General features: G+C 39.4%; 1 protein-coding gene across 1 annotated transcript; it reads left to right on the top strand.

Moving 5' to 3' along the window:
- Positions 1-506: 506 nt before the first annotated feature.
- sh3tc1 (SH3 domain and tetratricopeptide repeats 1) lies at positions 507-22,154 on the top strand. Its single transcript, XM_030075763.1, has 18 exons — positions 507-627; positions 6,390-6,520; positions 7,271-7,376; positions 7,766-7,906; positions 8,102-8,300; positions 9,024-9,100; positions 10,168-10,363; positions 10,735-10,865; positions 11,642-11,680; positions 11,829-13,193; positions 14,702-14,842; positions 15,954-16,175; positions 16,381-16,561; positions 16,926-17,076; positions 17,998-18,120; positions 19,215-19,365; positions 19,561-19,757; positions 21,900-22,154. Exons 1-18 carry the CDS (start codon positions 507-509, stop codon positions 22,152-22,154), a joined length of 3,927 nt encoding a protein of 1,308 aa, XP_029931623.1.
- Positions 22,155-23,918: the final 1,764 nt, after the last annotated feature.

A 23,918-nucleotide genomic window follows, 5' to 3' on the forward strand; every position in this document is an offset into this window, starting at 1 on the left:
AAATTTAGGAGAAAAAAAACAAAAAAATCTGAGATTATAGTAAGTAATAATAATAATAATAATAATAACTTTTCCAAATGTTCCTCTTGACTTAATGATCTCAGAATTTGTGAGTTTTTTTTGTCCTCAGAAATTTACAACTTTAATCTTAGAGAATTTCAGAGTTTTTTCTCACAAATTTGTGACTTCATAAACTCAGAATTTTTAATTTTTTCTTATAACTTTGTGATATTTTCCCAGTAAATTTACCTCTTTAATCTCAGATAATATCCATGTATTTCTCTCCCTTTAATGGCCCTAACACGCAGTCCTATCTTTGAGCCCAGCAGTTTTTCAGTAGAGCTTTTATTTTTGAGGAGACCTGCTGTCCTGTCTGATTCTGTCCAGCTTGACCGTCCTCCCCTCCGCGGGAATAAACTTTATTGCCCGCTTGGTGGAGAGGCATGTGATGTGTGCTGGAGTCCACTCCGTGACCGGGACCTGGGACCCACACTGACTCCGTCCACATGTGGAGCATGAGTGAGCGAACCCCCCGGGACGCAGCACGAGCCCTCCGGAGGCAGGCGGCTGCAGACGGCCAGCAGCTCAGAGACCTGGTGGAGAAAACACTGCGACACGGCACAACGGGTGCGACAGCCGCTGCTTTGTATTCCTGTTCTAACTTTTTGACTGTGGGGACTTGTCTTGTATCGGTCAGCCTTGAGCAAATTGACTACTACATATCATTTATACTGTAAAATAATTTTTTAAATAGTAGGCTAATCTAATAATTGTATAAGAACTTGTTTGTGATACTTTATAGTGGCCTAACTACCACTCGCAGGTACTTCTGTCTGTGGTATTCACTAATGAGTTAATAGTGACTTTGTTGTAACATATAGCCCAGCAATTTCTATTTATATATAGCCTATTAATATTAATTAATATAGCCTAATAATCGTGTAGAACTTGTAATTTTTCTATGATATCTCTCTCTGGAATCTATTATCATATGCAGCTCATTCTCATATGTGGCATGAAAAAGGTAAATCTATTGCCCAATAAGCCTTCACACACTGCGTAGAAATTATTGGAAAAATTCTAATTACTGTTATTGTTATTATTATTATTATTAGTGTGTGTGTGTGTGTGTGTGTGTGTGTGTGTGTGTGTGTGTGTTTTAGAAGTAAAATGTCGCCTTATGGCAATGAATAGTCAAAAAAGTTGTTGAAGAAATAATACCTAACAGAGAGTGCTATAATGAATTTAATTTAAAAAATATTAATAATAATAGCTCTGTACCATTAAAGTACATCTTAACCTACCACTGCAGCCCACAACAAGCCACATGGGAAATGTTGTATGAGTATTATAAGGCTAAATTTTACTACATTATGTTCTAACATAATCTAAATTATGTTACAACAGGAACGTTAATATACCTTGTATAATATCATTTTAATCAGTATGGCAGAGTCATGATATGTCACCATTGGTTTATCTTAGGACAAGTACAGCATGAATATTATTAATAATTAATTTATAGTAAAGCGTTGTCACACTTCAAGTGACTTTAGCCTGTCTGTCAGTGTTCCTGTACACCCTGTTTTCCTGTTGGGTTGAGGGTCACAGTGAAATCAGAGCTCACCAGATGCCTCCTGTTTTGTATGTGTGTGTGTGTGTGTGTGTGTGTGTGTGTGTGTGTGTGTGTGTGTGTGTGTGTGTGTGTGTGTGTGTGTGCGTGTGCACGTGCACGTGCATGCGTGCGTGCATGTGTGCACGTGTGTTCGGGTGATTGTAAGGCATTACTGATGGAACAAAATTCTTAAACTAAATGTAACCTAAGGGGCAAACTAACTCTGAGGCTGGATATTACTAGATCAAAAGTGATAAGAAAATGTCCTAGGAATTAATGCCTAATCACAGGAAAGTTAATATTCTTGAATAGCGAGAAATAAATTACACAGTGATGAGCCCCATTTTCTGGCTTCCTCACCTCAGAAATCTGCACAGCTTTTTATAATACAGTGATGGATGGTTACACTGTAGTGGTACAGTGTTAGACCACTGAAGCTGTTCCACCTGGTGTTAACAAGCGTCCTGACAAATCTGAATACAAGGTGACAGCTGTCAGGCCGTCCATTCACACCTGGTATTGACATGCGTCTCCACATGCATCTTACCTGTCCACTTGTGATCGGATCTCACTTTCCCGCTCTATATGCAAATAAACATGTATCATTTCAGAGAGAGAGACAGAGAAAGAGAGAGAGAAATGAAATTCACACTTTGCCAGTCCTCCTTCCATGGTAAAAAATTAAAATAAAACAAAAGGGCACATCCTCGCACACTCCATTTTAATGCGTCTGTCAGTCACTGAAAATGTATTTCACATCTGTTACAGGCTTGACCGGATCACATTCAAATTCTTTAATTATTCCAGTGGGTCTGCGAGGGCTTTCATTTAGGTGAATAAATCCACCTGTAATATTTCTGTGCTATTCCTGTAGTAACCTCAAATGCACATATGCAGGGCCGCTATAATATTTCTATAGTATTCCTATAGCAACTCTATTTTGTCTGTGCATAGAAAGAATATGTTTAATCACACAGAGGCATTAAATTTAAGAACTGACACTGCTTCCAAGTTTAATATGGAAGAAAAAAACCTGCATATTGTCAGTACATATTTTAAAGACCCCCCAAATTTGTTGCGTCATGTTTTTATGGGAGCTCCTGTCTTATTAAGGGGACTTTTTATTCATTAACCAGCAGCTTTATAGCCAACCTGAACTTCAGTTTGTATTTGATCCATCAGCTGACAGTGCAGCTGCACTGGGCAGAGTCAGCTCAGATATTTTATCTACTGGAAAAGTGACAGTCTGGCTGGTGTCAGGGGTGCTGGGCTGGACGAGACAGAGGACGTCAGGTAGTAGGTGGTACTTCAATGCGTCCTGGCACACTTGTCTGTTTACATCTCCAATGTGATGCGGACAAAAGATCAGATCACCTTTGATTACATCCTGAGATCTGATCACTCAGGGCGCATTGGTGATGCATGTTACTGTTTACACCTGTACTTAGGTGTCAGATTTTGCTCAGGTTTCTCAGGACAAATGTTTATACCAGGTGAGAACAGCTCAGTGCAATATGATAAGTGTAATACAGTTGGATTGCTCTAAAACTGATTAGTATTAACAATGGAAAGACCTCAGTAACAGATTCTTATGAGACACTTTGATTTGATCTACACATTCAAGTATTTGGAAAGATGTTTGTAATTAAAATGTGTCTTCTACATTGTTTCTTCATTTATTTTACAGAGCGTGGTCTCTCCAGGGATGCGTCAATATCTGAGGAAAAGTTCCCAACAGGTAGCCTAATATCCTGGTGTTGTATCCTCTCATGTCGTGTCTTTCATTGATTCTTGGTAGACTGGAACTATTCAGTGCCAGTGCCACTAATAATGTAGATTTGAAAGATTTTCAGCCATTTGCCAATAAATCAACACCATTACTTTATTAGTGTCATAACTGAGGGCCAATGACGAGGTATCTACAGTGTTGTCTGTGGAGACCTGCTTTCCAACTTAATGCTTTTGAAACAGTGGACCATGACATCTTGTTGACGGAATGGAAAAGTGTTAGGCATCTCAGGTAAAGTTATAGTCGTTTGGGCCATATCTGACAAATCAGACCTGCTTTAGTTGTTCAAGCAACCTCTCATCACAAAGAGTTGCTGACACTTATGGAGTGCCTCAAGGCTCTGACCTGGGCCCCGTTCTGTTTAGTCTGTATATGCCACTTCTAGGAGCAATTATCCATAAACATGATATTAATTTCCACTTATATGCAGATGATATACAAATTTACATCTCAGCAACATCAGACAATCTAACCACTTTGGACACTTTAAGTAGGTGCATGGCAGATATCAACAGTTGGATGAAAGAGGTAGTAGTGATTGGACCTAAGGCACAGCATCTCTATCACTAAATGTAAAATCTCAGTCTAGGAATATGAGTGTCATCATTGACTGTGATTTAAATTTTTAGCCAAACAAACTGAATCTACTTTATGCCACCTTTAGTATATTGTTAAAGGTCGACAATTTCTTCCTTTGTCAACAATAGAGCAACTGCAATTTTTACAAAATGCTGCTGCAAGAGTTAACTGCCACTAAATATAGAGCTCATATAACTCCCATTTCTTGCACTGATTAGTTTTAGAATCAACTTTAAGATTCTTGTACTGATTTACAAATCCTCCCATGACCTGACAGTAGAGAGAGAGAGAGGAAAGACAGAGGAGTGAGAGGGCATGACATTAATCAAAGGACTCAGGCTGGATTCAAACCAGGCTGCTGCAGTAAGGACTTCTTAGCGTTTATATGTGGTACACACTCTACCACATGAGCTACTGGGGCGCTGCAGAAGATAGAAGTTGTTTTCTCCTGTTCAAATGCAGGGTACAACTGTGAGCATCACTGGTACCACAGTGAATTTAAGCTCAAATGCAGCAGTGAGCATCACATCATTTTCATTGCTGAGCAACACAAAATGGCTGCTTTGGCAACCTGCACCTTTCAAATAATCAAAAACCAGGTGTAGCTTTTTGAAACATCAGTTGTTCACACTTTCCATCAACTGACATTTCACAGACACTGTAAAGTAATCCACCAGGTTACCTGCTAAATCTGTTGAGGATACTCTTGTTTATGGTGATTATAGTAATAGTTTGTATAGAAAGAAATTTGCAGTACAAATATGGGTGGTATGAGCAGTGTCAGCTAACCAGAATGCCCACATAGTGTAAGTGCAAGCATAAAAAGCATATGATCCATAAAACTGAGCTGACCTCTGTGTGGAAAATCATGTGAGAGAATTTGAAATGGTTTATACCTTGAACCTGTGAGTGCCTCTCTGAAGTCACTGATTAATCTCAGTTACCTACTCCATGTCATCATTAGCTGAAAATGCTGAAAAGGGTTAGAGGCACAGTTAGTGACACAGGTACCTTAAGCCATCTGCATTCAAATAGTTTTCTCATTATGATGCAGAATACCAGTCAGGCAAAAATACACAAATATTTATTTAAAAACTAAAGTTAAGAGTTTGGTTACTCAAATTTAATTATTCCTTACAGTGACTCATTTTGATTCGAGTGAGTCCTTACATATAATACGTTATTTCATTAAATATTCATAAACTGATAATAACCGAGTTGTTATTCAAAACATTTGTGGATATCATTAAGTTTGGAAGTTTTGTCAGCAGACCTTTGCTCATTTCCCTTTTGCTTTTTTGGATTTACAAGGTTGCTAAGGTTGTTACAGTGGAACGTGGATAATGCTTTCATCAAAGTGTTTCTGCCTCGGTGGCAGAGGTTGCTCAGCTTTTGTTTCTTTTACCACATATTAACCTGAAAGGGAACATCTCACTGCTATCAGGGGTGAAAAAATGCCAAAACACCCAAGAAGAGGTAGGCTACAGCTACATTACTGCTCTGAAATTTTACCCAAGAAGAGATAAAACTACTGGTGTAAAAATCTACTTTAAAAATCTACTTTACAGTATAGACTAGTATAGACCAGCATTCTTGATATTAGATATGGTTTAATTATTAAAGCAGAATACAGTCAAACATCCAAGTACTTACTGCTCAAAAAAGAACAGTTTGTAACAACTGTAATTTGTTACTCCAATCTGTAGATGACTACTGCCTATATGTGTCACGCAACATGCTGCTGCTCAAGCTTCATGTCACATACGCACTGGATTTGTCAATAAAATGTTGCAGATTTGTGGGGGGTAAATGACTGATTTTCCTCAAATTTGTTCTAAAACATAACAAAACACATATTACAATTACATATTACAATTTCTCACTTATTTTGTACTGAAAATATAATTTTTGTTTTATTTTCATAGTGTGTTTACTTCCATTTTTCCCCTTTTGCCTCAGTATGTTTTGTACACGTCATTTTGCTGTAATTAATAATTCTGCCCTGCTAGCAGACAGGGTCTAAGGATGGCTGTGTTGGTCGTCCATCTGTTCAACACTTTACTCCAAGGCAACTTATCTTGAAATATGTAGGGCAGATTGCCTTGAAATTTGATGAGCACATTCATGCTCCTCACAGGATGAACCCTGTCAAAATGTACAAACCCATTCTTATACTACTTGGATTCCCTCAGCATACACCAAGCTAACAGGGTACCAGTGGCAGAGAGCCCGCACTATTTTCCATGATTTTTATTCATACATTTCTGCTTTACATATTTGTAAAATAATCGAACTACTTGTTACATAAATCAATATGTAACAAGGGGGCTGAGTGGTACCCTCCCCCGTAACTGCCAGAAAGCGGTCCACTGGTTTGTGCTAACTGTAGTGTGTGTTTGGTTCAAGCCCTGCCAATGCTGCTGACCATGGTGATGGGCCCTGACAGGCTTCCTGGAGATGAGGAGTCACAGGAAATGCTGAGAGGGAAGCTCCGCATTCTACAGGCTGACAGCACCAAGGTCAACACTTTCTTCATGGTACAAGCATGGCACACACACACACACACACACACACACACACACACATCAGCTCCTGAAATTGTGAGCTACAAACAGAGTTTACTTCCTCAATAAACTGGCCACTGGATAGGGTTCAAAATTAAAGGAAAACACCAAGTTTTTGGTAGATGTGTTTGCAATGTTGGCCAACTTTCTTGCTAAATGATGTGCCACAGACAGCATCAGATTGTTAGATTTATGGTAATACTTATATTGTCTAATAGTAGGTAATGGTATTCTAAGAAAAAAAATCAGAATATCTGAGATCAAATTTACAAGAAAAAAATATTCTCTGATAGTAAAGTGGTAAATTCACAAGAAAAAACTCACAATTTTTGGGAAAAGACTCGAAAATTATGAGATTATAAAGTCACAAATTTACACGAAAAAAAATTGGAAAAATATTTTTTTCTTTTACTCAAGCCAAGTGGCAAAGATGTGGTTCCTTGACCAAAAAAAACCTATTTTTTCCATTTTGTTTCTCATAAATTTGTGCCTTTTTTTCTTGGAATATTACCCTTCCTCGTCCAGCTCCGGATTTTTTTCCCCTTATAATGGCCATAATACGCCATCATATTGCTCTCTATGAAAGTGAGGCATAGAAAAATTAAATATATTGGAATTAAACTTTTCTTTCCCCAAGAGGAAGTTATTTTGCATTTAGAACAAACATGAGATCAGAGTCTGCTTACCACTGATCCAGCTCTCGTCTCTCGTCTCTTTCTCCAGGAGCTGTCGACTCATCTTCTCTCCATCAACAGTGAAGACAAAGTCATATTTGTGACATTCAAAACATTTGAAGAAATATGGAAATTCACCACATATTATGCAATGGGTATGTGTGTGGACTCCAACACTGTATTTATAATATACCTGACAATGTGATGATCAACATATGATGTATTTTATAGTATTATGATTGTGATATTTATGTCAACACCTGCACTATTATTACCACTGCTGCTGTTAGGACTACTACTATGACTACTACTTCAACTATTAATAATAATAACATTGCTAACTAAATGACATAGAGCATGTACCTCTGGCAATGATATGCAATTGTCAAGCTATTGATAGAAGAATAGTCAACAGACAGATGGAATGGGATAAAAACATAACCCCCATCCCACTGGCATAGGTAATCATGTAAAATATGATTGTTTTCATGTCGTATGAACACTCCCTCTCCTTTGTTCTTGGTGCCCTCTCCCTCTCCTGCAGGGTTTCTGGGCCAGTGCATGGAGAGTCTGCTGTTAGACCAAGAGTTCTGGCTCAGTTCTCTGGAGGAAGACGCTGGTATTGAAGTTTCCTTCCAGGAGGAAACATTCAACCTCATCTACAAGGGTATCCTCATGCAGGACGGTAGGTGACTAGAGTGCAGTTATTAAGTTATAAGCCCATAAAGTCAAATTGCAACACCCATTGTCTGTACCACATTAGCAGTATCAGCAAATAAATACTTAACTGATGACAGTATCATGGCTGTGATTAAAAATGGCAAAGATATGGGCTTACACACTTCCAAAATACAGACACACTCTTACTCTCCACCCTCAGGTTCCCTGTTTGCCAGTTGCAGTGTTAACCAGATGTTTGACAGCTCCACCTCTGGAGCCGACCTGTACCTGGAGCAGGGAGATGTCGCCCAGTTTGAGCCTCCCTTCCTGGGCTCGGGGTGGACTGTCCTCTGCCTGGCTGACGGAGCCCGGGGCACAAAACACAAACCTGCCTTGGAGCCTGTCACCCCCTTTTACCAGTGAGTCACATCCATGTTAATGTTTGATATTGAATTAGCATATAATTATACAATATTTACAAGCAAGACTGAAGTGATATAAAGTTGTCAAAAAGTAGTTAAGTTTCCAGTGCAGTTACTTCCATCATTAGGCTTAATCCTGATGATGCTTCAATATTTGCCAGATAATATCAATCAAAAAATCATATTAGCAGGCTAATGCATGGGCAATATTGGCTTTTGCAACAAACTCTCACATTTTGGCTTCAGAAAGAATGTGAGACTTTCCAGACAACAGTAAGTTCTTTTTTTCAGGCGTGGAATTTTTTGCAGATGTAAAACATTCTTGTATTCATTGGGAGGAAATTTATCATTATGTGTTGGACACTACATGACATTTGTATTTGTTCAGCTGAAAAGCATCAACAGCTATTTCTATCCACCCTTATTGAGAGAGCGCACTGATGTAGCCTTCCCACGACCCACATGCTTTTTTGGCATGAAGAAGAAAAAACTTTTGGTTAAACCCTAGTTGAATGGAAGACGGGGCAAGAAACTGGTTCAAGGGAATGAAAAGAAAAACAGTAAAAGATTACTGTTATTTTAAGAACACATGAAATCATCAGATTTGTACCTGGTCTTCCAGGTTGCTCTGACCCGTAAACATGATTCAGAAAGATACAGGCACGTGTTGGCTTGTGTTGCTCTGCTTCACCATCACATGGCCTTGCTGTCTGCCCACAGATGGTTCCTCAAATCCTGTGCAGAATGCATTTTAGTCGGCGGTGGAAAGCCTGCCAGCAACATCCCTCTGCAGTTTGGTGAGTGCAATCAAATCAACTCCAGAGTGTGTCTTTTTGTATTTGGCAAGAACATAAACTTAACCTCAAACAGCCAAGCATATTCAATTTTCATAATTTTGTAGAATTATAGTCTCAATTAGACACATGAAACCTTTAAATCCCAAGAGTTCAATATTTTCAGGACAATTGTTTGGTAATATTTTTGTGTTTTTTTTTTTAATTTTTGGAGGGTAAATTCATCTATTTTTATTATATTTTTTTAAAACTTTATTTACCCAGGGTAGTAGACCTGGGAGCTCTCCAGGACTTCCACAGTCTTATTTTGTTTGTATTGTTAATATTCTGGTAGTTCTTTTGTAATTTTGTAATTTTCTAATGTAATTTTTTTTTTTATATTTGTCTTTATATTTATGTATTTTTTTTAATGATTTTGTTAATTTTTTTGGTCATTTTCCAGTAATTTTCTTGTAACCTTCATACTATTTTTTTGGCAAATTTTCTAATTGCCTTTTTCAAAAGAAATCAACTGAAACTGCTCAGGTTTCAAAGCGTTAATTCATGCCTCAAAATTATACGGCATGCATGTTATCTACTGTACATAAAGGTACAACTCAGTTTCTATGCATAGGCTACCTTATGTAAAGCTTTATGTAGACTCCAACGTTTTGGGCCAAATAATCTTTTTCTGACTTCCCCAGACTGAGACAAGATGTTGGATACCATTTTCACCTCTGAACATCCAATGGCTCAGTTCCTATGGGTAGCATTTTGTGTTAGCTTAGCATAAAGACTTGAAGTCTATGGGAGTTGTTAGCCTGGCTCTGTCAAAGTGGAAAAATAAACCTTACAGCAGCTCTGAAGCTGTCTTATTTACACAGTGTATCGTGTAGATTTGAAATACATGTATCCTTCCATCTATCGCAGTGCCAGATGGAAGGATACACACTGCTGAAGGTGTAGAAAGATCTGACTCAAATGTACTTCTCCTAAAATGACTCTTGTTTGTGTTTTTTTTTTTTTTGAATTCCAAATTTAAAAAAGGATAAAATGTTCCCTTTGTCTTTCCCCTTCCTCCCTCCCTTCAGCCAGAGGAGCCTGTGTGGCAACAGCAGAATACGACGCTGAGGGCCCCGATGAGTTGAGTGTTGCACCTGGTGATCGCATCATCATTGTGGGACTGCTGGTGTCTTGTTTTGATTGGTTCACAGGGAGGATGGAGGCAACAGGAGAGGTGGGGCTGGTCAAGACAAGCATTGTCAAGCCGTCCAATACCATTTGTGAGTAAGTGTGATACTGTTTGAGTCATTGTACTAGGCTATATGAGTCAGATGGTGCTTTAAAGTTTGTGTGCCAGTAGACTCAAGTAATATTACAAACAAAATAGTGAAATATCCTCATTAGCTGTACCATGCTCCCCTGGGCTGCTAACTTTACACTTTTGCATAGTAACCATGCACCAGGAAGAATGAATTTGAAAGTACTTTTACAAATAACTGTTATCACATGAAGAGAACCAACTAGGGAGCATGTGGGTAGGATAAGGTGAAGACACACTTCTTAACAGTTTTCCTTGGATTTACAGCCCCTTTATTCAATAATCATGCTGTTACAGTATATGAAAATATGTTGCTTTATCCTCCGCCCCCCTTCAGCTCAGCAGACATCTTTTTGGACAAAGAAGAAAGCGTGTTCTTCAGTCTGAAAGAGGAGCAAGTCGTAGAAGAGACTGTTGCCTTGCTGAAGAGGATATCACAAAATGATATTGGTTATAACTACAAGCTTGGTAAGAGAGATGTGTTGCTTTCAGATGGACAATTCATCTTTAGAGATAAAACTGGGAAAGTGGGGCTATCTAATGAATGTCTCTGTGGCTGCATTCACAACGGAGGTCTTATCACTCAGTAATTCATATCCTATACCAATACGAAATGACAGTGATGTTGAAAAGACTGGGTATACATGTAATTTTTGAGTTTTGACTGAATTGAAGAGTCTCTCAGGCTGACAAAGTTAGGACCGTTGCCTCAGGTGAATGCTGACAGATTTACTTATTGTCATGGCAACACTGATAAACTCTGCTTGGTGGGTTTGAGGGCCTCCACTTTTCAACCACATGTGGTCCAGATGGGAACTGAAAAATCTGACTACATGCAGCTTTTTACTGTTCACACTGAATAGAAAACATTAAGGGGAATTTCATTCCTTCTGTTTATTCATTTATTTACATTACATTATATTTAAAATTTTTGTGGTGATTTTGTGTTAATTTTCATGTAACATATATTTATAGTAATTATAAATACTTTTCTTGTAATTATTTTCTATTTTTTGCGAATTTTTCAGTAAAGTACAACATTTACAGACAATGATGTACAAATTCTGCAACACGAAGATCTCTGCTTACTTGAGTTCACAGCCTGGAATTGCAGTGGATCCCTTGGATTATCTTAGACTTTTATCACATGAAGAAAGCTTGTAATATTTGTGTATTTTATCACCAGCTGTTAAGTGTTGTATCTTATTATTCATAGTCTTTTGCTTTACATTGTTCATTCTCAGATCTGATCCATCAAGAAGGCTCAGAAAAGAAAAGAAAAAGTAAGCTCTCTTTTTTTACATACATCCTGCCCCTCAGTGCTGCTCAGTTAAAATTTACTGTGAAAAACCAAAGTATTTAGTCATCGCAAAAAACATGGTTTCTTCCATATTTCAACATCAAATTTATCCTTTAACTAATCATTTCCAGGCAGCTCCTCAGCCAAAGATGATCATCGGCAGATTGAATTGAAGAAGAATATCGAGAGGATTCTTATCCAATGCAAAGTTTCATCATCTCATTCTGCTGTGACCAAAAGTGGGTCTCAAGAGGACTCAGGGCAGGCTGTAAACACCTCAGACCCCAAGCCCCCCTGTTTCACTGTTCATCCAGTTGTAGAGGGAAACAGCAGCCCAGAGAACTTTACTCCTCTCATCTCCTTTCTGGACAGCCGGGACTACAAACTAGAGTTTAGTGTCCTCTATGGACTCACCCCTGAGCTTCTTGGCTCTTCTGTATTCACTGGCCAGTCCAACGACGACGAGGTAACAACCTTTCTGGGTGCTGCAAGGGAAACGGCAAGGAAGAAACGCCACTTTTGGTCCCAGAGCCGCCTATGCTTCCTGCTGGGTAAGCTCTGTGGAGGGAGGTCAAAGTTCAGCCAGGCCCGGGTTTACTTTGAGGAAGCCCTCAGTGTGCCACGAGAAGGCTTCACGGACCTGAGGCTACTGGCTAGCATCTATGCCAACCTGGCGGTCATATATCTCACTCAGAAAAACATGGAAAAGTACTTTGCTCTGATGGAGCGACTAGCTGCCTTGGTCATGAGCATCCCAGATAGCATGACTAGCAAAGAGGACAACTTGCAGGTTCTAAAATACATACTGAAAAAAGCTGTTCTGTCTCACAACAAGAAGGCCGAGGCCCGGGCCTGTTTCCTTTTGGCAAGGTGCCACTGGAGGCACGGTGAGGGTGTCAGCGCTGTGCCTTATATTGAGAGACTACTTGTTCTTTCTGCAGAAACTCCCAGAACATGCAGCATCCATCCCAGTCATGGATACCTCACTCTAGGGAGGCTTTACAGTGAACTCTGCCTTCCCCACCTCAGTGTCAGTTCAGCCAGAAGAGCCTCTCTGCAGCCCTCTGCTACACTGAGCGACTGCCTCAGCAGCATGGCTCTGGTTCTAGATAATGCCAACAGACTCAGTTCAATCACAAATCAGGAAGTGTCCATACCCGCTCAGGTGGCTCCATATTTACACCGAGCTCTGTCTTTTACCAGGGTTGAAGAAAACGGAGGTGGAAGCGACTGCTGCCATGTGTTGAGCCAGCCACTCACTCTGTGTCTCTCCCAGCTGTTTCATAAGCACAAAATGGTTGGACACGCTGTCTCCTGTATGCATGCTCTAATCAACCACAGTCTGCCGTCACAGTCTGTCTCCATCCCAGACAGAAACAGTGCCCTCATCTGGCTAGGATGGCTTCACATTGATAATAGCCAACCGGACATTGCTCTGGACGTCCTGGACTGTGTCCTGTCTTCCATGCCAGAACACTGCACCACACCTCAAGAAGGTCTGTGGTTTCTTTGGGTTAAATGTCCTGCAGCTGAATGTGATGCATGTCCTATTTTTACATATCAATATATCAATGAACAATTAAGTGTGATATCTTAGTGTAATTACAGCAAGCAAATGAGACTACGGTTGAGATGATGGGTACTATATTCAGGGTTTGTGAGTAATGGTTTAATGACAATGCATAATGAAATCCCAAAATGTAAATGTAATAGAACTTTTTTCACAGCAGCCATTTGAACATGAAATAGCAGGGTAAACACAGGTGTTACCAATGACAATTAAGATTCCATTCCATTTCAGTGAACCAGTGAGAACAATATCAGGACCCTGGCTCTGATAGACCTGAATGGAACAGGACCTTAATTAATGTCATTGGTAACACCTTTGTCTACCCTGCTATTTGATGTCAAAATGGCTACTGTAAAAGAGGTCATTTGTAATCCATTACAGTTACTGAGAAAAATAGTGATTGAATTAGTTGGTGTTGGTGATTCCAAAGTTACATCTGAACATCTTCTTTCAGTAAAAACAAATATGTTTTTTTAATTTGTTTTTGTGGAACCTCCCCAACACCGTAAGGTACTATACTTACCATTTTTTGACATCCCATTAACAAATTTAGGACAACTCCTTTAATTCTTTAGACACTTTGGCTTTAATTGGCTGCAAGCAGTTTGTTACAGTTTAAACAAAAACGTAGCATTAGCCAGCTAACCCTTGCCCTCTACCTGGCCAGCTAGCAGTATGAGACAACAGCAAGAGACAGATGCTGCCTTAAAGTGTTGCTAGAAATGTAGGAATTAGTACAGTAACAGAACGCATGTGTCCAATGATGAATACCACCAAGAAAGTCTTTTTAAAATGAGTTAAACTGAATTATATTATAGAACTTTTAATGAGCTTAACCATAATCATTATTGAATAGTGTTAGGGGGTTCATGCTGCCAGATTTAAAAATGTGGCATAGGGCCTTTCATCTTTGCCTGCAGAACATTTGTTTGAAAAGTAATAAGAAAGTAGCAAAATATAATAAGTTACATTACTTTGGGGAAGTAAACAAAATGGTTACATTACCTGTTACATTTTTTACATTAGCTGTTACATTTTTAATGTAACAGCTAATGTGATGTTTCAAAAGTAGTGGCCAAAAGAGTGTCTCACACCAGTGGTATTGTCGGTGCTTGTGCTTATCAAAATTAAGACCTCATTTTCCATAAATATTCTGCGGTTTTCTGTTTGTCTTTTCTGAATGAGATAAATACGTTGTGGTTTTTCCATCTTCTCGGTGATGATGTTAAACCTATACTTCTCAAATTTGAAATGGTTATAATTTATGTTTAAGTGCTACAAATAACACTTTTAACAAACTTTCTCAGGTAATATCACGATCACCACTATTTTGTCATGTGACAGTGCTTGAGAGAAAAACCTGTGAAGTAACACCGGCCTTTTCAATGGCCATTTGCTCAAACCAATGCTCAATTGATTTGTTTTGATGTGAAGGTGTTGTCCATAACATTCGTGGTGTGGCACTTCGATGCATGGGGGACCTCCGGAGGGCAGCAGAAAGCTACCAAGCTGCTATTGACATCTGCCAAGAGTATGAGGACCAACCAAACTGGGCTGTAGCCCAGGCTAACCTAGGTGACGTATGCTCCTAACACTCACACATTATTCTTCCCATGGACATTCTTCCTGTGAGATGACTCTTACTGCAGGGAAAGACACTGGAGTAATTCTGGGTCTGTCCAAGTACTCTGCTTTCAGCACAGAAAACTTTATTCCACAAACAAATTATTGTCAGAATTCATGGTGCCCTTCCCCAAGACACAAGAAGACAGGTCCGCCAAAAACTAAAAAAACTGAGATCTCAGTACAAGGCAGTTAAAGCACACAACACACAAAGTGGCGTCAAGAGTAAAAAAAAAAAAAAAATCCCAGGGTACATAGCTTGTCAGTAGTTAGTTGGTGCCAGGTGTACAGACTTTAACCAATGACTTCCTGCTTTCCACTCGCATACATGGTCAAGAAGAGAAAGCGGGGCTATTGGCCCACAGTGACAACACAAAAGGTTTTAGCTTTTGCAGAGGCCACAGGCCATTAACACCACCTGGCAGATAGCCTCAGCTTGCAGTGGCACAACAGTGGAAAGACGGCTGATCTGGCCACTTCACACTTAGCTGCTAACCTTCCAGTACATGCTGGAGGTAACAGCATGATGAAGCCAACAGGACCACATCATCTGCAAATCGTAGCAAATTGCAGAGATTTCAAGGTACATTTGTTATCAATTGCTACTAATTATACTACAAATTGCGTTTGTCCTTGAAAATTACAAATAGAATTGGTGAGAATGTTCTAAATGCCACATATTCAAATTCCATGCTAAATAGAAAGCACAAATCAAGGGTTACCAACCCAGGGCAATTTACACCAGCCTATGCTGCTCTGGACAGACACCAAGGCAAACTATTAGTGGCTCAATAATCATGCATACTTTTGTCCAGTATTCATTAAAAACTGAGTGTTCAAGTTGTCATTTTCCTCATAATGCAGACTGGATTTCTAAACCTGTTTGTGTCCGTTGACAAAAGCAGAGGGAGTATTTCTGAGATTCTCACAACACTGACAGTTCTAATTAGATTAATGGGACCTTTGTTGAGGGCCATGAGGGAAAGGGGAATGTGATTCCCTTTGCAGTGGAGCATGCTTCCTGTTTTCTCACTATCTTTCACACTTACTCATCTGCATGTAGGTCTGTTGTGCTTGAAGGCTGGGGCTAAAACACTAGCAGAGAGGCATCTGACCAAGGCTGTGCAACTTTTCTCGGAGCTGGATGAAGACAGTCATGAGGTGAATTTCATTACTGTGCTACTGGAGCTGGGACAGCACTACGTGAAGCAGGGCCAGCTGGACAATGGGAAGGGATGCTATGAGTGGGCCCTGCTGCTTGCTATTAAGGCCCATCATTCAGACTGTAAGTGAAATATTGGATGTTTTTTGTTTACACTATAATCTAGAAAGACCAAACCTCAAAGTTTTATAAAACCAGTTGTAAGTGCCTGGACTAACTTTTGCTCTGTGTTTTGTATTCTGTTTAAAGTTTGTTTATATGTGCCTTTTTTTCTTTTTTTCTTTTTTTTAATTCTCTGTCAGTGAAATATTTGATTTTGTCATGCCAGGTCAGCTTGCTGCAACCCAGTGTCTCTGTCATCTGTATGGGACGGTGAGTCCAGACCAGGCCCAGTGCATCATCTACAACCAGCATCAAGTCAGTCTGCTGAGGAACAGGGGAGACAGAGGACAAGAGGGAGTTATACTGGAAACCATTAGCCAGCTCTACCTCAGTCTGGGGACTGACAGGTGTGTGTGTAACGCTTTGGTGAACAGGACACTGGGAGATGCAGAGAAATGTTTTAAAGTCATAGTTCACTTTATGTGATGCTTTATGTGAGGTAATACATCCACCACTGATTCTCTTCCTATTTTTTTTTTTGCCATCATCACCACACAGTGACGCTCTGGTCCTATATTCAACCTACAGGGTGATACAGTGTCAGAGTAGAAAATAGTTCTGCCATTTTGGAAGTGAGGGAAGTGAGAATGACATTTTCACCTGATAATACTCTTGATGATTCTACATTATTCCCAAGTAAGCTGACTAAATGAAATGGAAAAATTCTGAAGTGATAAGTTATTCAGAGCATTGTTTTTGTGTGTTTTTCAGGGCATACCGGGCAGCTCTGGACTACACCAAGAGCAGCCTGGGTATTTTCATTGACCTGGGCCATAGGGAAAAGGAGGCATATGGCTGGCTACAGGCAGGGAAGATCTACCACATGCTGGGCCAGACTGAGCTAGTGGATCTATACATACAGGTCTGAAACCAAGACCAGGGAGACAATTACATCTCATCTGCATTCAAAAGAACACATTTGCTACCATTCATTATTGTACCAGCTAAAAGAGTTAGATGATCCATCACAGTAAGCACAAATCCTTCATTTGGGTTGATAAAAGTTTCTGTTTCATTTTTATTTCAAGATACTGAGAAATGTGTCTTCCAATAAAAAAAAAAATCCTTCAATAACCTTATGAACTTCATTGTTATATCCATCCATCCATCTTCAAGCCACTTTTCCATCAAGGTCGCGATGGCAACAGGGTTAGCAGAGCACTGCAGGCCTCTCTTTTTCACAACAACTTCCACCAGCTTCTTCTGGGGGATCCAAAGGCATTCTCTGGCCAGATACAGATAAAATCCCTCCAGCATGTCTTTTGTCTGCCTCAAGGCCTCTTGTACCCTAATCTCTATAAACACATTCTATACAGGCAAAACAAGGACAGGATTTTGGTGTTGGAAGCATTTTGTTTGCTGCTGGCAGTCAAAGTGGTTTCATGCAGGTAAACAGTCGGTGTGGGGAGCAAACAAGGTGGGGTTGCCAGAACCACTGTGAGCCATTCTACAAGTCAATGCCATAGCTTCTCCAAGCTCCTCCTGTGCCTGTGCCTGGGTTTTTGCTTCTGCAACCATGGCAACTGCAGCCCTTTTAGCCTGGCAGTACCGCTCCAATGAGTCAGGCACCTCCATCCTCTCAAATAAATCAAATTACGTTCAACATGCATTGCAAAATGATTGGGACAAATGTAACTAGGTCATTTAAGACTTTTGCCAAATACTAAGATTTTTGGAACAAAATTATCAACTATTTTCAATGAGTGGATGATAAACCTGAATGAAAAATCAATATGTAGTATTTTGGATTGATGCCCTTTGTTTTTGTCACTTTATTGTCTAGGTGGCTCAGGATGTTGGTTTGAGTACAGGAGACACCAGCTTCATCCTGAAGCTCCTGGAAGCTGCAGGAGACATTTTCTTCAACAGCAGCCAGGACCGAGACAAGGCTATCTGCTTTTACAGGGTAGGACCACATGTGGGGGGGGGAGCTTTGCACCAATGTATTGGTTTATGTTAGTATTAAATATCAGATATATCTTGTTGTCCAACTCTGATATGACATTCCTTTCTCACCACATGAACAGAAAAACTGTGTTGAAAACTTGAAATGTCATTTCATTTTAGTTTATTTATTTATGTATTTATTATTTTTATTGGGAATGAAGTCTTCATTGAACAGTGGTTATTTTTCGAAGAGTTTTCCTACCATTGAATAGGTGGGATGGGCCATCATGAATGTAAAAAATATAAATAAAAAAAATTGTCTGGGTTTCAGTTTTAGGGTTTAATTGGCCCATGATGGATTAAATGTTGTTTCAGAGGCTTTTCCACCCTGTCAAGAATAGCATTCATATTAACACTCTAAATATGTTATTTTTTGCATAAAAGATAGAATAGCGATTGCTCACCACTTCAAGCCAAAAATACATGTACTGCCAACCTACAAAAGCCCATACAATAATAACTTGTAATAACCTGCTTGTAATAACAGAACATAATATAATTAATGAAATGTATAGAGAATAAGGTTTTAGTGAATAATGTAGTGTCATCAACATAACATAATAACACCAATATCTTAAATTGCTTTAGTGGCATTTTGATAGCAGGTAGCCAAATGTACCCAGATATCCAATAACAATTTCTGTCATATTGCATTACAAGTTTAGGTTATGTTTAAGTGCCAAACTATATTTTTTATTATTATGTTCCACGCATGTATCACAACATGCATGCACATTATGCACTATGCTCTTGTGCTATGCTATATGTTGTGCTTGTATTTTTGAGTAACACTCATACAGAATGTTTCTCCGTGCCCTTCACCAAAGACATTACCTTACTAGTTTGCTTTTGCATCTGAACAGCTCAGTCTGAAGTTAATGGCTTTAACCAAGGCTACCTCAACAGAAACATTCCTTTTTACTCAGGTGTCAGACAGTTTTCTCTGGTGTCATTCGGTGGAGATGTGCTTGTAGTGTGTGTACATCTGTGAGTGTGTGTACTGTGTTAAGACATATGTGTCTGTAGTGAGTTTCTGTGTGTTCCACAATATAGGACCGTGCTCTGCCCATTGCAGTGAAGAGCAACAGTGTTGGCACCAGACTGAGGCTGTGTAACAAACTGGTTGAGCTGATGCTCAGCCTGAAGCTGCATGGGGAAGCTGTGGAGTTTGCTCAGACTGCACTAGACATCAGCATCACTCTGGGTGAGGGGAGATTCTGAAACAGGATAAGCCTTGCAGACTGATGTTGTGATAGGCTGACAGTTGTTGTGGGCAGCCTTAAAAAGATCTTAAAAGTTATATATCTAACTTAAAGCATGTAGAGTGTCTGAATATCTGGACTCATCAACTAAAAGTGAACAACACTCTGATAGAAATCTCTCTGGACTTTGAATCTAGGTGAGTGCCTTAATGAGCGAGTTGCCTACCACCGCCTGGCCACCCTGTACCACTGTCTGGACCAGTTTGAACTGGCTGAACATTACTACCTGAAAACCCTGTCACTTTGTCCAGCACCTCTCCAGTTTGATGAAGAAACGTTGTACTACGTCAGGGTGTACCAGATACTGGGGGACATCACATTCTATGACCTCAAGGTAAGATCCTGTAAATAAAGCCGGGTATACATGGTTTGAGAGGTTCAAAGATGGCCACTGTCATGGTTTTGAGACCAAAGACAGCCTAGGACAAAAAAATTAGATTAGAAATTATCAGAAATTAAGGAGAGCCATCTCACAATGTTACTGCTGCTAGGACCTACATATATTAACCAAACAATGAGAATACAGCATAAAATAATGCACTGATCTGCACAACACTGGCACTAAACCCAATGATGGAGGCAAAACAAGCAAAAACAAATGTTTGGAATTCTAGCAAAGAAAAAAACGTCCGTGTCCACATTCTCCTCCTCCTCTTCTTCTTTGGATTTTTGCCCAAACACATTAATATCTCAAAATATTAATAATTAATATTATTACATTAATACCACTATTGCAAGGGCTCCACTGTTGCTAAGCTTCATTGTTTACCACTACAGCTGCACAGATGAATCATGTATGCTGATGATGTTTTCTTGTATATTGACTTGTGTCGTAGCCAGTAAGATTCAGTTGTTTGATCATCGTACAGTTTACCTATATAAAACTTGTCTTACTCAAGTTTATTAGATCCATGTGGCACAGTGTGGCTTGCAATAAACTTAACTGGCTTCTGAAATCTTAGGAAATGCTTCATGTCCAATCAAATCACTTGGTCGGATCTAACTGTTGTATAATGAGAAGCAGACATCAGTGATGTGAAGGTGGGTGGAGAAGAGACACTTCAAAGGGAAAATCAGCTGTTATCAAAGTAAGGCAGTTTTGTTGGCAAAGTGGAAGCAGAATTTTGGTACTTGACACAAATCGATAGCAACCAAACCAAAGATGACTGAATGAATGGATGAATGAATGAATGGATATTATACAAGCATCATGTTAGTTCAGGCTGTTGAAACTGTTTCACATCCACATGGAAAATGTAAAAGCCAGTGTGGATTCTCACCTCAGCTTTAATATGGTTCATTGCTTCGTCATGACCTCTGCATCCCCCATTAGACCTGACATTAGCTTTGACCCCTATCCTCTCACCCTTAACCTATAACCTTTGACATCATAAGACTGACACTGTATGTGTCTGTCTCTCTCTCTGCCTGTCTGATAGGCTAGGACTCAATCTGTGCTTTAGGCTCACATCTAACCCCAAGGCAGTACTTGGTGTAGAAATCCCTCTCCTTGCATGTGCCTTGCACTGTGACCTCAAGATTTCCCAAACAACCTCCTCTGATGCTGGGCCAATAGGGTGGCAGTCCCACCAGGATTTCATACATCAATGAATAAAAACCTTCCACGCAATGTTAGCACAGTATAAATCCAGTCCATTTAAAGACAGACAATGAAAAAGCTTTCTGAGACTTGTTTGCTTTAATTAGATATATTTTATAATGAAACAGGATATTCAGTTGCAACATAATGCAAGTGTAATCCAATGGGATACTGGTTGGAAGGTTTATTGACATCTACTGGTATGACTTGTGTTTTTCTGGATGTAAAAATGCAATAAAATAAAATTGTTGTAGTTGTTTTGGCATTTATTGTTATATAGTAGTATACTACCACAGCGGGAAATTAGCTATTGAAGCCACGCCCACTGCCATGCCTCACTTTGTTGTGAAAACTTAGTCAGTTCCTCCTTGGCATACAACCAACTTCTCATGCAGGTTTCATGCAAATCCGTTCATAACTTGTTGAGATATCCTGTTAACAAACAACTAAACAAACAGACAAACATAATGGGGGGAAAACCCTTGTTCAGATCCACAGATGGAGGTTTTAAAAAAAAATCAAATGCATCTTGAACACATTCTAAGTAATAGCAATTCCAAATTTTAGAATAAACATTGTATTATAAACAGTCATAATGTATTGTTGTATTAGTATTACAGTTACAATGTATTGTAGTGTATTGTAGTGTATTATATATGGTGATATTTTGTCATAGTAGTAGTAATGATTTAATTAAAATGTGCTTTTGATGCATTTAAGATGACTTAAAAGGACTTTTTTAAGTTGCCTACCAATTACATGAATTTGCATTGAATATTGTCAGCAGCAAATTGCTGAAGGAACTGTAAAAAGCAGTGTGTGTGTGTTGTTGTTGTTTTTTTTCAGTGGCTATATGTTTTACTGTTTCCTCTGCAGGATCCTTTTGATGCAGCAGGCTACTACCAGCTGGCCCTGGCTGCAGCCATGGATCTGGGCAACAAGAAGTCTCAGCTGCAGCTCTGCACCCGCCTGGCCACCATCTACCACAACTTCCTGGTGGACCGGGAGCTCTCGCTCTTCTTCTACCAGAAGGCCAGAGGGTTCGCTGCAGACCTGAACGTGAGGAGGATTAACATCGCGCCGGATCAGCAGCACAGCAGCACCTCGCAGTACAAGGCCACTGGACAATAGGAAAGACAAAAACGTGGTTTGATAAGAAAAAGAAAACTGTCAGTAACTCACCTTACAGTTAAGGTGCATGAACTACAAAAAAACTTGAACAGAGGCACAAATTCAGCTTCTCTTTTACAAAAATCATCTTTATATATTTCTATCGAGAAATCAGTGGGTTTTTTTGTTTGTTTTTTTTTTTGCAGGAAAATTAGATTAGTCACATGCTGAATATGTAATGGATCACAATGTCACATTCATGTCCTCTCAGAAGAAGCAAAATAGTGGGTTGACATCTCACTGATACAATTTGGAGGCTTTTACATGTTTAACATTTCAAATATTTTTCACTGCTGAATGTCAACTCAACCCGAAACAGCTGCAGCAGACCTTTCTTACTTTCCATATGTAGATGTGATTTTATTACTGTGAATATAAGTCACGATTTAGATTCTTTGATAGGTTCACTGCTAGGTTAAGCCATAGTGCTGAAACACCAGGTGGGATATCTCAGCCTACCAAAAATCCTAGTTAAAATGATCAGGGGCGCCGCCAGGAATTTACTCGATGATGGTTTAATAATTTTATAGTAGTTTTGACCTATTTTTTGGGGCCCCTGTCAGGCAAGGGCCCTTGGAATTGTCGTAATTTTTCCCCCATATACGGCACCCCTGAAAATGATCAGCAGGAAGTTGGTATGCACATTTTTTCCCAGTTGGCAGCTAATATTTACCGTAAATCTGATATGAACGCATCTTATTGTCAGAAAGATCAGTGCCTAAGAATGAAAAAATGAAGATTTAAATCTATGAGACAAAGGTGCACACACAATAAATATATACCATATATGCAATAATATAGCAAGACATAGGAATTAGAACCTGTATAGGAAATCATTCACATTTAATCATTTCTGTACCATTGTGGGAACATACTTAAATCATCACTACCATTTAGAAAAAGAAAGGGTATTTTGGATTTAATTTCAAATGTTTGCATTCTCTTACATTCATTCTCATCCAAGAGGAGTTGATTTTCTTCTTCTCTCAGAGCTTGTCAAGTGCCATTTTAAGAGTGAGGATGTGGTCCTGTGCTGGGTTTCATAGATGTGTCTCAGCAGACTGCAAGCTGGAAAAAGCCAAGGTGGACTTTTTGCCTTTCAAGATGTAAAAGCCAAATGAACAAAGGTCTTCTCATTTGTAGTAGAAGGAGTTGCTGAGGAAGGGCTTTGATTCTTGTTTTGCTCTGTTTGCTCAGCTCTCTTCTTCCAAAGAGCACCAATCATCTCTACACTACTTCATTTCCTTTCAAATGTATGTATTTTTGCAAAATGTTGGTCCGACTGAAACTCAGTGTTGAATGAATGAGACTGACTGGACCAGATATTAATAAAAACTGAATACTGGTAGCATACATCAGTCAAATTATCCTCCAGAGCTCTCTTCTTTTTATACTCTCTGCTCTGCCTGTTGCCCACTAGGGGAAGTCAACCACCTACTGTCCTGAAAATATGAATTCACACCAAATATAAGCATTTAAAGGACCATAACAGTGATTTCATGTTTAGTATATCTACCAAAGATATACCTAACGTTTCTGCTAATCTTTTCCCAAAGCAAGCAGCCCTATTTTATAACTCTGATGCCATTTTCCTCCCTTTCATCCAGCCATTGGTCTCCATTCATTCCACTATGATATGAAAATGAACTTTTTGGGACAGTATTCCATCACCGTAATAAAGTCCTCCACGTTAGTTTACCTTAAAGCGGCAGCACTGTTTTGATA

This window comes from Myripristis murdjan, chromosome 18 (genome assembly GCF_902150065.1).
Source record: "Myripristis murdjan chromosome 18, fMyrMur1.1, whole genome shotgun sequence".
In the NCBI taxonomy this organism is placed as follows: Eukaryota; Metazoa; Chordata; class Actinopteri; order Holocentriformes; family Holocentridae; genus Myripristis; species Myripristis murdjan.